Genomic DNA, 12,363 nt, shown 5'->3' with positions numbered 1-12,363 from the left:
AGAGAACAATTAAGCAATGCCATTGCTTGAAATCAAATCGCAGCTGTCAAATGTGTGTGTGTATATTTCTAACTTTGACTCAGACTTTACAAGCAGCAATTTGTTTTACTGTCTGCATTTGGAGAGATAGGGGGTCATTTTATACATACATAAACATGTTTATGTGTCTGTGTGCGTGCGCGTGTCTATGTATGTATGTATGTATGTATGTATGTATGTATGTATGTATGTATGTATGTACGTATGTGCGCAACGTATGTATATATCCAATTATCTCTTATCTTAGTATTTACCTGGCCATTTTAGATAGATAGATAATTAGACACAGAGAGAGTGGGGGAGAAAGACACACACCGTCACCGATACGTGCACACGCGTGTGTATGTTGTAAAAAATATTAAACTTAACGATAGACTGAAAGATAAGTAAACGGACGGATAAGCAAGCTGACAGACATACTGATAGAAAGACAGACAGCTGTATAGATCACGTATTTGTTATCAAGCTGTTTGACCGTCGCCACACGAAGATAACATATGTCAGACATCTGTCCATCTGTTACATGCAACAACACATGTGGCAATCCTGTAGTGATTTTGGTTGCGGTGTAGATATATTACTCCACGAGGTAAAAGCTAACAATATCACAACATAACGTCGATAAAAAACATCTAATAACAGTAGTAACAACATCTTCGTCAACAATAACAACAACTGCGGCATGTAAATGTTTTTACCGCCACAAACAACCAGATGGGAGAACTCCCAGTAAAGGAACATACCAAACCATAAGTATAGAAAATGCATCAGTGAATTGCGGCTTTGAATGTCTGCTTGAAGCATGAAATCATTGTGAATCCCCTAAACACTATGACTATACTACAACACTATCGTGCCTCATTTCTCTACTACACTTCTGCACTACGTTTTGTTTCTCTATCGTTTCATTACACAACACAACATTTATTACCACATTAAACATCACTACTCACGCTACATAACATCTCACCATGCAACTGTATATGCTATACATAACACTATACCTCACCACACTACTGTACACAACACCATATACTGTATTACACTAAATACAGTCATAGCAGTCACGCCTCACTATTTCACCGTCTCCCTTGTCATAAAACTGTTTATAACATTGATAATAAAAAAAATGACATCATCATCATCATCATCTTCTTCATCTTCGGTGACCAACAACTATTGTAAACAGTAGAGATTCCGGCTTTTCAAATTCACTAACAAATCCTGTTCTCAGGGAGTGATAGAAAAGTGTGCTCGCGCGCGTGTGTACGTGCGAGCGCGCGTAGTGTATCTGTGTGTGTGTGTGTGTGTGTGTGTGTGTGTGTGTGTGTGTGTGTGTGCGTGTGCGTGTGTGTTTTGGTCGTGCCTTTCCCAGAGACATCAGCTGTATTAGGTACCATGAATTGACTTCGAACGCGCTTCGAAACCGAGGCCCGATCGACCTGCCGGGAGTTGTTCGCTACAAAACAGATATTTAATTAGACAACTCTAAACCATACATACTCCAAATACACACATGAAAGGGGTGGTCAAAAGAGCGCACTCACCCGTATCCAACGGCAGCGTGTAGTAACCATGTGCCGTGTCCATTGACTGGAGAACTGTAAGGCCGAACCAGAAGCTGAACAGCAGCATCTTACATCCACGCTGGTTACGGCTGACCACCAACGGGTACCTACACCAAACTCCGCTAGTGCACCCCAAATGCATGATGCTTGCCGTGATATTGCACACTATTGCACCTTTTGAGGGGTGGCTTTGGTTATCAAGTGTTGATGTTGTTCTGTTCCGTTCGGTTATTTGACTATTTGTTTAGAATGCAGAACTAGGTTCGAATTGTAGTTGCGCCAGCTTAAGATCTTTGTGTAAATAGATATCTCTTTTATTGGTTTGTGTGAGTGGAAGAAAGGTTCTCAGAGTTTATTAGTATTATTATTTGGCTAATACAGAAACGGTTGTTGTTGTTGTTATCGTCGTCGTCGTCAACGTTACTTTTACTTGGTTTTATGATTGCAGCTGTTTATGTTGTTGCGGAGGCTATTCTTGTTATTGTTGTTGTCATCTGTTGTGGGATGCGACTCTGAAATATGAAGTGTCCTAAAAGCTGAGAGGACGGACAGTCTGCTGCTGGTGTAGCTTCTTCTTTATCTCTTTCTTCTTCTTCGTCCTCCACTTGCCTCTGTAAACAGCTGCACTTCCTGTTTGCTCTGCAAATTGCTCTGTCTTGCGAGATCTTCCAATGCAGGTGAGTCGCCCTCACATCCTCCATCAATGTGGTGAGAAAGGAACGAGTGATGCTTACAGCAGAATAAAGTTAACTGAAGACAGTAGTGAGAGCGTAAGACAAAGTGTGAGTGGGGGGGGGGACAGGAGGGATTGCGAGAAATACAGGAGGAAGAGGAGGATGGAAAGGGGAGGAATATGTAAAAAAATAAAGAGAGGGAGAATTTGTGGGTGTGAAGGTTTGAGAAAGTGAGAGTAAAATCTGTATTGAGTGATAGATGAGTTTTATATGTATGTATGTATGTATGTATGTGTTTATGTATGTCGATATAAAAATGTTTAGAGTGAAAGAAAGAAAAGGGAGAGAAACAAAAAAATGTAGGTGTGTTCAAAAAATGGCGGGTAAAAAGTACAAAAAATTATGAACAACTGAAAAAGAAAGCAAGGTGAGGAGAAGGATGAGGAGAATCTAAATGAAACCGAAAGTTGGGTGGGGAGAAAGATAGGAGTGGGAGTACGTACGGTTGAAATCTAGAAGAGAGGTAGAATGAGGAGGATAGGAAGCTCCACCATATGTGAATGGAAGCAGCAGCAAGCAGAAATTACTTTATGGTCTTCGAAAGAACTCTGAGGAAGACGATGACGACGCTGTGTTCACGGTTTCTTAGAGGAATACATGACGTCATCAGTGTAGGTATAGAGAAGTTGAGGAAGGCGGCGGAGAAAGAAGAGGAAGATAGCACTAGAAAACTAAGAGAGGGGGTGCGAGAAAAGAGGGGAAAGAGTATGAGGGAATGAATAGAGAGGGAAATCTCTCTGAGTAAAGACAGGGAAAGAAAATGTAAATGAAATAAGAAAAAGATGTGTGTGTATGGTAATAGACAGTATTAATAAAAAAAAAAGGAGAATAGAGATAGAGAGACTGAGAATAGAAATGGGAAAGAGAGAGAGGAGGAGAGAGAAATGTTAGAGAGGAAGAGAAAAAGGAAGATGAGAAAGAGGAGAGAGATGAAGAAAGAAAGTAGAAGAGAAAATAACAGAGAGGATGAAGTGGAGAAATAAAAGGAGAAAAGGAGGAGTAGAGAGAGGGAAAAGATAAAGAAAGATTATATAATTTCCTGGAGAAAGAAAGAAGGAGTAGAGAAGAGAAGGGTAATAGGTAAAGTAGGAAAACAGAGAGAGGAGAAAGCGGCTTCTGTGGAAGAAGTGAAGCGAAGTAGTAGAGTAGCGGTGGGAGATAACGAAGTATTAATATACAAGGCAGACGATAACGAAAGAAAGGCGGGTAATGAATATAGACAGGCTGAGATGTGGTGATATCAGTGGGTTTGGCTCCGCCCCAGTCACATGACCACGATGAGCGTACACGATGTCAACAATAACATGCTTGAGCAACGGCACTTACGGTTGACCCTTCAACTGATGCGTAGTTGCTATTGCTACAGCTAGCCGTGTCACTTTGTTGGTCAAAAGTGAGATATGTCAATGTCCATGACACATAACTCTCGCTGGTTCTGTATATTATCGCCGTCGATAATGCTTACCATATGGAGGTATGGTTTACATTCGGTCACATATGGAGAGCATTGTATAACTTACATGACTTCCGCTGTTTCGTTTTGTTACGTTTAAACACCATCACATTGCAGGAGGAAGGACTCATCAGGGCTGACTTGCCTTAGACTCACAATATAAAGAAGAGAGTATTTTTTATTGTGATCCAATGTTTCATGAGATCCAACAATATGATGGGGGTGCTGAAAAGTTCCTGACTGTGCGTAAAAAATAAAAAGATGCAGGCGGATCTGTTAAGTCTGATTTTATCCAACATATTCCCTTCTCAGATTCATACACTTATTGTAGCGGTTCTTCATTTTTTTTTTCTAAGCCCTATAAAAGAACTCAGAAGATTGGGCCTCTAATCAGGCCTTTCGTGACACCTTTAAAACCAGGAACTTTTCAGCACCCCTTCGTATCATTATCATTAGCGATAGTAACTAACTAATCATCAATGTTTTGACAGCCATTAGTCTAATAATGGATGGGTTGGACTGGACTATAGGACAGCATATGGTCTTTCGTATCGTTTGTGGATGACATAATTTAAAATATACTTTGTACCATCCACAAGTTTTGCTGCCCCCCACATACACTTACCTCCCATCTTTTTCCTTTTTCCTTCTTTCCTTTTTCTCTCTGTCTTTCTTCCGCCACCCCTTTTTTTTTCTATCACATAACTTTGTAAGTGAACAATCTGGTGTTTATTTTAATGGCCTACCAATGTATACAGTGAGTTTTTTTTGCCCTAGGTGTTGAGAAGACACTCGACAAGAAATGGAAGCGAAATTAAAAGATAATAATAATAATGATAATAATAATAATAATTAATTCTGTTTTATTGGCCACAAGGGCTAATATAAATCAAAAACATGTAAGGACAAAGACAGGACGAAGGTTACAAAGGGTTTTGTCCGAAAGGTAGAAAACGTTCGTGTAAACAATAAGAAAAAAGAAAGATATAACAAATAAAACTCTCAATAGGAGGAGGCGCTTCGAAAGGTTACTCGTGGAAAAAAACCCATAAAAGCCACGGGAGCCTGGTCAGAAAATTAAGAAAGGGGTATAGAGCACTTTTTCCTTTTACATTACCTTTTTCTACAGGTGTATTCTAAGAATTGATCCGTTCATACTGGCCATTCTTCCAACAGTCACCCGTCTTTCAACAAATTTGCTATGAGACAGCACTTCCCTCTCTACTCTCATCTTCCTTTTCAAGTGGAACTTGAAAAAGTTGATGAGGCCTTGGCCAAAGAGGAAAGTGTCTGACTTTAGCCCTTTCAAACGGGTCCACCATACCAACTCTTTCGCTACAGCCACTAGGCATAGGAAAATTGCCTTGCCCTCCCGGTTAAAGGAGGTCGGCGGGTCAATCCTCACGATGGATTGATCTGAAAGCACTTCAACGAGGCTTTGGATGCATCTTTGAAGTGCTTTTTTCTGTCCAACTTGTGTATGCCCGCCTTCAGGCAATTCATTGTAAAACAGTCGTTTGGGTAGTCGTGTGTCAGGCATTCGAATAAGGTAGGCTGCCCACCTAACCTGCGCTCCACTCAGCAGAGTGTAAATGCTTGTCAAATCAGCGCAAGAGAAGACCTCCATGTCTGGGGAACTTGCCTAGCCAGGTGATTGTCAACAATTTTTACATACATACATACATACATACATACATACATACATACATACATACATGCGTACATACGTACATACATACATACATACATACATACATACATACATGCGTACATACGTACATGCGTACATACGTACATACATACATACATACATACATACATACATACATACATACATACATACATACATACATACATACATACATCGTGGATGAGGGATTCGCAATTTCATGCTGAACGAACACAATTATGTGTCTATGGTGATCAAATGCTTGTGCTGTGCATTAGCTCACATTCTCCATCAAATCGGCATCTCAGTACAAGTGTACGGTGTCCACGCGTCAAAGGTCGAAGTGATCACAGACCAACGTGAAATGAAGTGTTTTGTTCAAGAACACAACACACCGCCATGTCCGAAGATGGAATCTATGATCTCGCGATCGTCAGTGTGGCACCCTGACCAATAAGCCATACGTCCTCATACATACATACATACATACATACATGATTGCATACATGCATACTTGCATGCATACATACATACATACACACACATACACGCACGCACATACATACATGCATACATACATACATACATACACGCACGCACGCACGTACCCACACTTACATACATACATACATACATACATACATACATACATATGCTCATGTCTAGACCTGCAACTATATGCATGAGAATACATGAAACGAAGCATACACATCTGCACGTGTACTGACTTCAAATACTGCAGACGTACACACGTACATACACAAATTCCCTGTTGATGTTGATGAAATTCCAGAGAAGGAAACTTGGTTGTAGGATAGAAAACAGATCCTTTTCTACTGGCAAGAAATTGAATAATGACATACATACATACATACATACATACATACATACATACTTACATATGCGCAAACTTACGTATGTGTGTTTGTGTCAACTGACTCACGTAGACACTACAACGCGTACGTTAACTCTAAAACGAATAAACATAGATCGACTATATTCAAATGTAACATAGAGAGAAACTCAGAAATGCCGTACATAGAAGTTATGTATTTATTTATTTCATTTGTTATGCGGCAAACACGTTCGTTTCTATTTTAACTTCCTCGTGTGTCTCGTCAATCCAGGCTACGCGCGCGCGCGCGCGCAGTTAGATAGATAGATTGATTGAGAGACGGAGAGACGGAGAGAGAGAGAGCTGTCGGTCATATGGATTAGATGTGAAAGTGAACGGGAATATACTTATTTGGCATTATGCTGTGTAACAAATTGAGGAAAATCCTCAAGAGTCCCCGACCTAGTATCAAATCAATAAGAAATACATGGGCTCTACGAAGTAATCTTCATTTGTTAGATCTTTTTGTCTCATATCCTATTTCGACTTTTAGAATATAAAGCGCACCCCAGCTTGTATGGACAAAGTTTATAGATAGTACATATGTGTATGTATGGGTGTATATATATGTGTATGTATGGGTGTATGTATGTATATATGTGTATGTATGTATATACACTTACTCTTTTTACTCTTACTTGTTTCAGTCATTTGACTGCGGCCATGCTGGAGCACCGCCTTTATGCGAGAAAATCGACCCCAGGGCTTATTCTTTGTAAGCCTAGTATTTATTCTATCGGTCTCTTTTGCTGAACCGCTAAGTTACGGGGACGTAAACACACCAGCATCGGTTGTCAAGCGATGGTGGGGGGACAAACACAGACACACAAACACACATACATGTATATATATATATATATACATATATACGACGGGCTTCTTTCAGTTTCCGTCTACCAAATCCACTCACAAGGCTTTGGTCGGCCCGCGGCTATAGTAGAAGACACTTGCCCAAAGTGCCACGCAGTGGGACTGAACCCGGAACCATGTGGTTGGTAAGCAAGCTACTTACCACACAGCCACTCCTGCGCCTATATATATATATATATATATATATATATATATATATATATATATATATATATATATATATATATATATGTGTGTGTGTGTGTGTGTATGTATGTATCTATGTATGTATATATACATATCAGGTTGAGTAAAAAAATAAGCAGCGTTTTGAACCATGAAGAATTTGTACCTGATTTTTGCAATTTTGAATTTTTTAAGACAGGCATGAATGGAATGAATAGGGATGAGGACCCTCACTTAGGTAATAATATTATAGGTTCTAAAATTGAGGTAACTGAGATTAATCTCAGGAGGTTAAAGTTTCAGGGTCCGAACGTGAGAGTAAGGAATATAGTGTATCAGTGTAAGGTTAAGAGTGATACAGATGTTAGTGTTTATGTGGGTTGTTCTTCGGATAAGATTTGTAGGAGAATTTCTTGTCACTTTAATACGTTTAGAGATAGGAGTAAAATAGCTAGTACTAGTCTTAGTAAGTTTATTTGGGGGTTAAAAGAACAAAATAAGAACTTTTCGTTAGAACGGTCTGTTATAGGGAGGAATTTCCCATACGATAAGGGTAGGAGGTATTGCAACTTGTGCAATCTTGAGTTGTTTTTTATTCTATTTTCTAAGCATAAACTAATTAATAAACTAACATATAATGGGTTCAGATGTGTTCTCGTTCGCAAACATACTTATTTTTGGTTTAGATAATTTCATTGTTTATTTCTCCTATAGCAGAACTTTGTTATGATCGGGTATTAAGGTCTGAGTTTTAGTATATTTAGTTCTGCTATTGCTCTATTTACTTATTCGTACATCTGTTCATATACATGTGCAAGTGTATATACATATGCATAGGTATACGTGGAAAAATGTGTGTATTTATGTGTATGTATGTATGTATATGTGTGTGTATATATGTATATGGGTATGTGTATGTATATGTATGTGTGTATGTATGTATATGTGTGTATGTACTTATATGTAGATATGTATATATATATATATATATATATATATATATATATATATATATGTGTGTGTGGGTGGGTAATGTTTTGTATGTGTGTGTATATATATATATGTATATATATATGTATGTATGTATGTATGTATGTATGTGTGTGTGTATGTATATACATATGTATATGTATGTGTATATATATATATATATATATATGTATGTGTATGTATATGTACATATATGTATGTTTATGTATGTATATGTGTATATATGTATATATGTGTGTATGTGTGTATATGTGTGTGTGTGTGATGTTTTGTATGTGTGTGTATATATGTATATATATGTATATATGTATATATATATGTATATATGCATATATGTGTGTATGTATGTATATATGTGTGTTTGTATATGTATATGTACATGTATATATATGTATATATGTATGTATGTATATATGTGTGTATGGTGGTTTGTATGTGTATAGATTTTTTTTTATGTATATATAATTTTATAATATATTTTAATATGAGGTTTTTTAACATTTTTATATTTATATATATATTTATATGTGTGTGTGTGTGTGTGTGTGTCTGTGTGTGTGTGTGTGTGTGTGTGTGTGTATGTATGTGTTTGTGTGTGTATGTATGTGTGTGTGTATGTGTTTATGACTTGTGATCTTTGCTTCTTTGTGTATCCATATATATACACGTGAGAGTGCACGTGTGTGCGTGCATGAACGTGTGTGCGCGTATGAACGTGTGTGCGTGTGTGTACGGGCGCACACGCGGATGCCTGTATGTAGCTAATAGCGTTCTTTTTGCTAAAACTTGAAAAAATTTTGTTCGTTTTTTGTAATTGTGAAATTTTTTCGCCATGAACGGTTTGTTTTTAAAGGGAATGTATTTTTTCTGATGTTATATCTGTTCCTGAATGATGTGTAAACAAATTTTGATTTAAGCATCTTAATGAATTCTTTATACTGAAATATATATTGAAGATGATAAATATGTTCTTTTGAATTTATACGTTTTTGCGTCGTAACTCCTTTATTATTATTAATATTACCAAAAGGATCGATTCTTGAAGAGTCTGCATATCTTCACTGTCGTTTTTTTCTGCTATTTTGGTGATGATTTTTTAAGTTAGCTTACCAATTATTGTTGGTAGTTAATTTATAATATATTGTTATTGAATTTTTACTGTTTTTCTTGAACAGCTATTTAATCATTACCTATGGAGTTATTTAACATAGACGCTTCTTTGAAGGATATACCTGTTCCACCTAATAACGTATATATTAAAGAACTTATCAGGAAGACACATTCATTTATTAACAGGATTCGTTGGAAGGCGTTTTTCTTTGACAAAAAAGAACAAATAACGGATTTACCTGAGAATGAACTGAAGTTTAAGAAATTGTTTCGTTCCAGAAACAACCCACCTTATAATTATAAGTTAGATAAGTTTGAAGAAGATATTTGGTCAATTGTTAAAAATATTAAGTTTCGTAAATCGTCATACATGAACCAGCATTTGAAATATCTTAATACTGTTACCAAACAAGTGAAAAGTGATAAAGGAATTTTCGTCAAGTCTGACAAGACTAGAAATATTTATAAACTGAATAAGGAGCATTACATGAATTTACTTAGTAAGGAAATTGAAAAGAATTATAAAATTACTAATGGATGGACGCTCAGAAAGACCAATTTGGATGTTAAGAAACTAATGGAGAAATATAATACTGCGGACAGAACTGAACCTATAGTGCCGAAGGAACCGCGGTTTCTTCTTAAAGACCATAAAATTAATTTTTTGACTCAACCATCTTTGAGGCTTATTTGCCCGGTCAAATCTGATATTGGGATTATCAGTAAAAGTATTTTGGATAGGTATATTCCTATTGTAATTGATGGATTACTTTTGAATTTATGGTCTAGTACTGATCAAGTTATTGAGTGGTTTCGTTCTATTGAAAACAAATGTAATGCTAAATTTATTCAGTTTGATATTTCAAATTTTTATGCTTCTATTAACCCTAGCGTACTTAATAAGGCTCTTTGGTTCTTCCATAATAAGGCAGGGCTTACTAGGGATGAAATAGAAGTAGTGTTAGCTGCTCGGAAGTCTTTTATTTCTTTTAATGATAAGATTTGGATTCGTAAAGATACTCCTAATGCTTTCGATGTTCCTATGGGAAGTTCCGACTCAGCTCAAATAGCAGATGTTGTGGGTTCCTATATTTTGTATGAATTGGCTGATCAATTCCCTATGGTTAGGGGCGGTTTATATAGGGACGATTGTCTTATTTATATTAGGAATTATTCTACCCAATGTTTGCAGAGACTTAAAGGTAGGTTATCTAGAATTTTTAATAGGATGGGAATGAGTGTCACTTACGATGATGATATTTCGCTAGCTAATTATTTAGATGTGACACTTGATATAAAAAATGATACGTATAGACCGTACCATAAACCGTCTACTAATTTGAAATATATAAGTAGATGGAGTAACCACCCTAGAAGTATTATTGATAATTTAGTTAGAAATATTTCGATTAGGCTTTCTAAGTTATCTGCTAATCGTGTTGTTTTCGATAACGAAGCTCCTTTTTATAATGAAGCTCTAAATAGGGCTGGTTTTAAAGATAAGCTTTATTATGTTGAACCTGAATCTGGTGAGGTTAGAGTAGATAGGGATGTTAGGAATAATAAGGTTAGGTTGGTTAGGAGTAATAATAAAAAAATTTATGATCATAGATATAATCGTAATAATGTCATGCGTAATTCTAAATGTTTTAGGTATTTTGCAAAAGGCTTTAATAATATTAATGATGGTTATCTTTGGTTTATTTTACCATTTGGTAAAAATGTAAAGTCGAATTTGGTAGCTCAGTTTAGGGAGGTAATTAGTAAGCATTTCCCTACAAATTCGCGTTACGGTAAAATTATTAATACGCATAGTGTTAGGTTTGGTTTTTCCAATACTAAGAATCTAGAGCAGATTATTGCAGCACATAATTCTAAAGTTCTTAAGACAGGCATGAATGGAATGAATAGGGATGATGACCCTCACTTAGGTAATAATATTATAGGTTCTAAAATTGAGGTAACTGAGATTAATCCCAGGCGGTTAAAGTTTCAGGGTCCGAACGTGAGAGTAAGGAATATAGTGTATCAGTGTAAGGTTAAGAGTGATACAGATGTTAGTGTTTATGTGGGTTGTTCTTCGGATAAGATTTGTAGGAGAATTTCTTGTCACTTTAATATGTTTAGAGATAGGAGTAAAATAGCTAGTACTAGTCTTAGTAAGTTTATTTGGGGGTTAAAAGAACAAAATAAGAACTTTTCGTTAGAATGGTCTGTTATAGGGAGGAATTTTCCCATACGATAAGGGTAGGAGGTATTGCAACTTGTGCAATCTTGAGTTGTTTTTTATTCTATTTTCTAAGCATAAACTAATTAATAAACTAACATATAATGGGTTCAGATGTGTTCTCGTTCGCAAACATACTTATTTTTGGTTTAGATAATTTCATTGTTTATTTCTCCTATAGCAGAACTTTGTTATGATCGGGTATTAAGGTCTGAGTTTTAGTATATTTAGTTCTGCTATTGCTCTATTTACTTATTCGTACATCTGTTCATATACATGTGCAAGTGTATATACATATGCATAGGTATACGTGGAAAAATGTGTGTATTTATGTGTATGTATGTATGTATATGTGTGTGTATATATGTATATGGGTATGTGTATGTATATGTATGTGTGTATGTATGTATATGTGTGTATGTACTTATATGTAGATATGTATATATATATATATATATATATATATATATATATATATATATATATATATATATATATATATATGTGTGTGTGTGTGTGTGTGTGTGTGTGTGTGTGTGTGTGGGTAATGTTTTGTATGTGTGTGTATATATATATGTGTATATATATATATGTATGTATGTATGTGGGTGTGTATGTATATACATATGTATGTATATGTATG

General features: G+C 36.1%; 1 protein-coding gene across 4 annotated transcripts in view; it reads right to left on the bottom strand.

The window, feature by feature from the left end:
* LOC106876558 (uncharacterized) overlaps positions 1–2,359 on the bottom strand; it is a 265,778-nt gene extending 263,419 nt beyond the window's left edge. For all 4 annotated transcript variants that reach the window (XM_089347610.1, XM_089347611.1, XM_014925155.3 and 1 more), the window contains exon 1: positions 1,587–2,359. In XM_089347610.1, coding sequence (XP_089203736.1) covers positions 1,587–1,749 — 163 coding nt within the window. In that variant the 5' untranslated portion in view covers positions 1,750–2,359. The remainder of the gene's footprint in view (positions 1–1,586) is intronic.
* Between the last annotated feature and the right edge of the window lie 10,004 nt (positions 2,360–12,363).

The sequence above is a fragment of the Octopus bimaculoides genome, chromosome 2 (assembly GCF_046866305.1).
Source record: "Octopus bimaculoides isolate indiv1 chromosome 2, ASM4686630v1, whole genome shotgun sequence".
Lineage (NCBI taxonomy): Eukaryota > Metazoa > Mollusca > Cephalopoda > Octopoda > Octopodidae > Octopus > Octopus bimaculoides.
The sequence above is the reverse complement of the archived record's forward strand: the minus strand, read 5'-3'. Positions and strand labels throughout refer to the sequence as shown.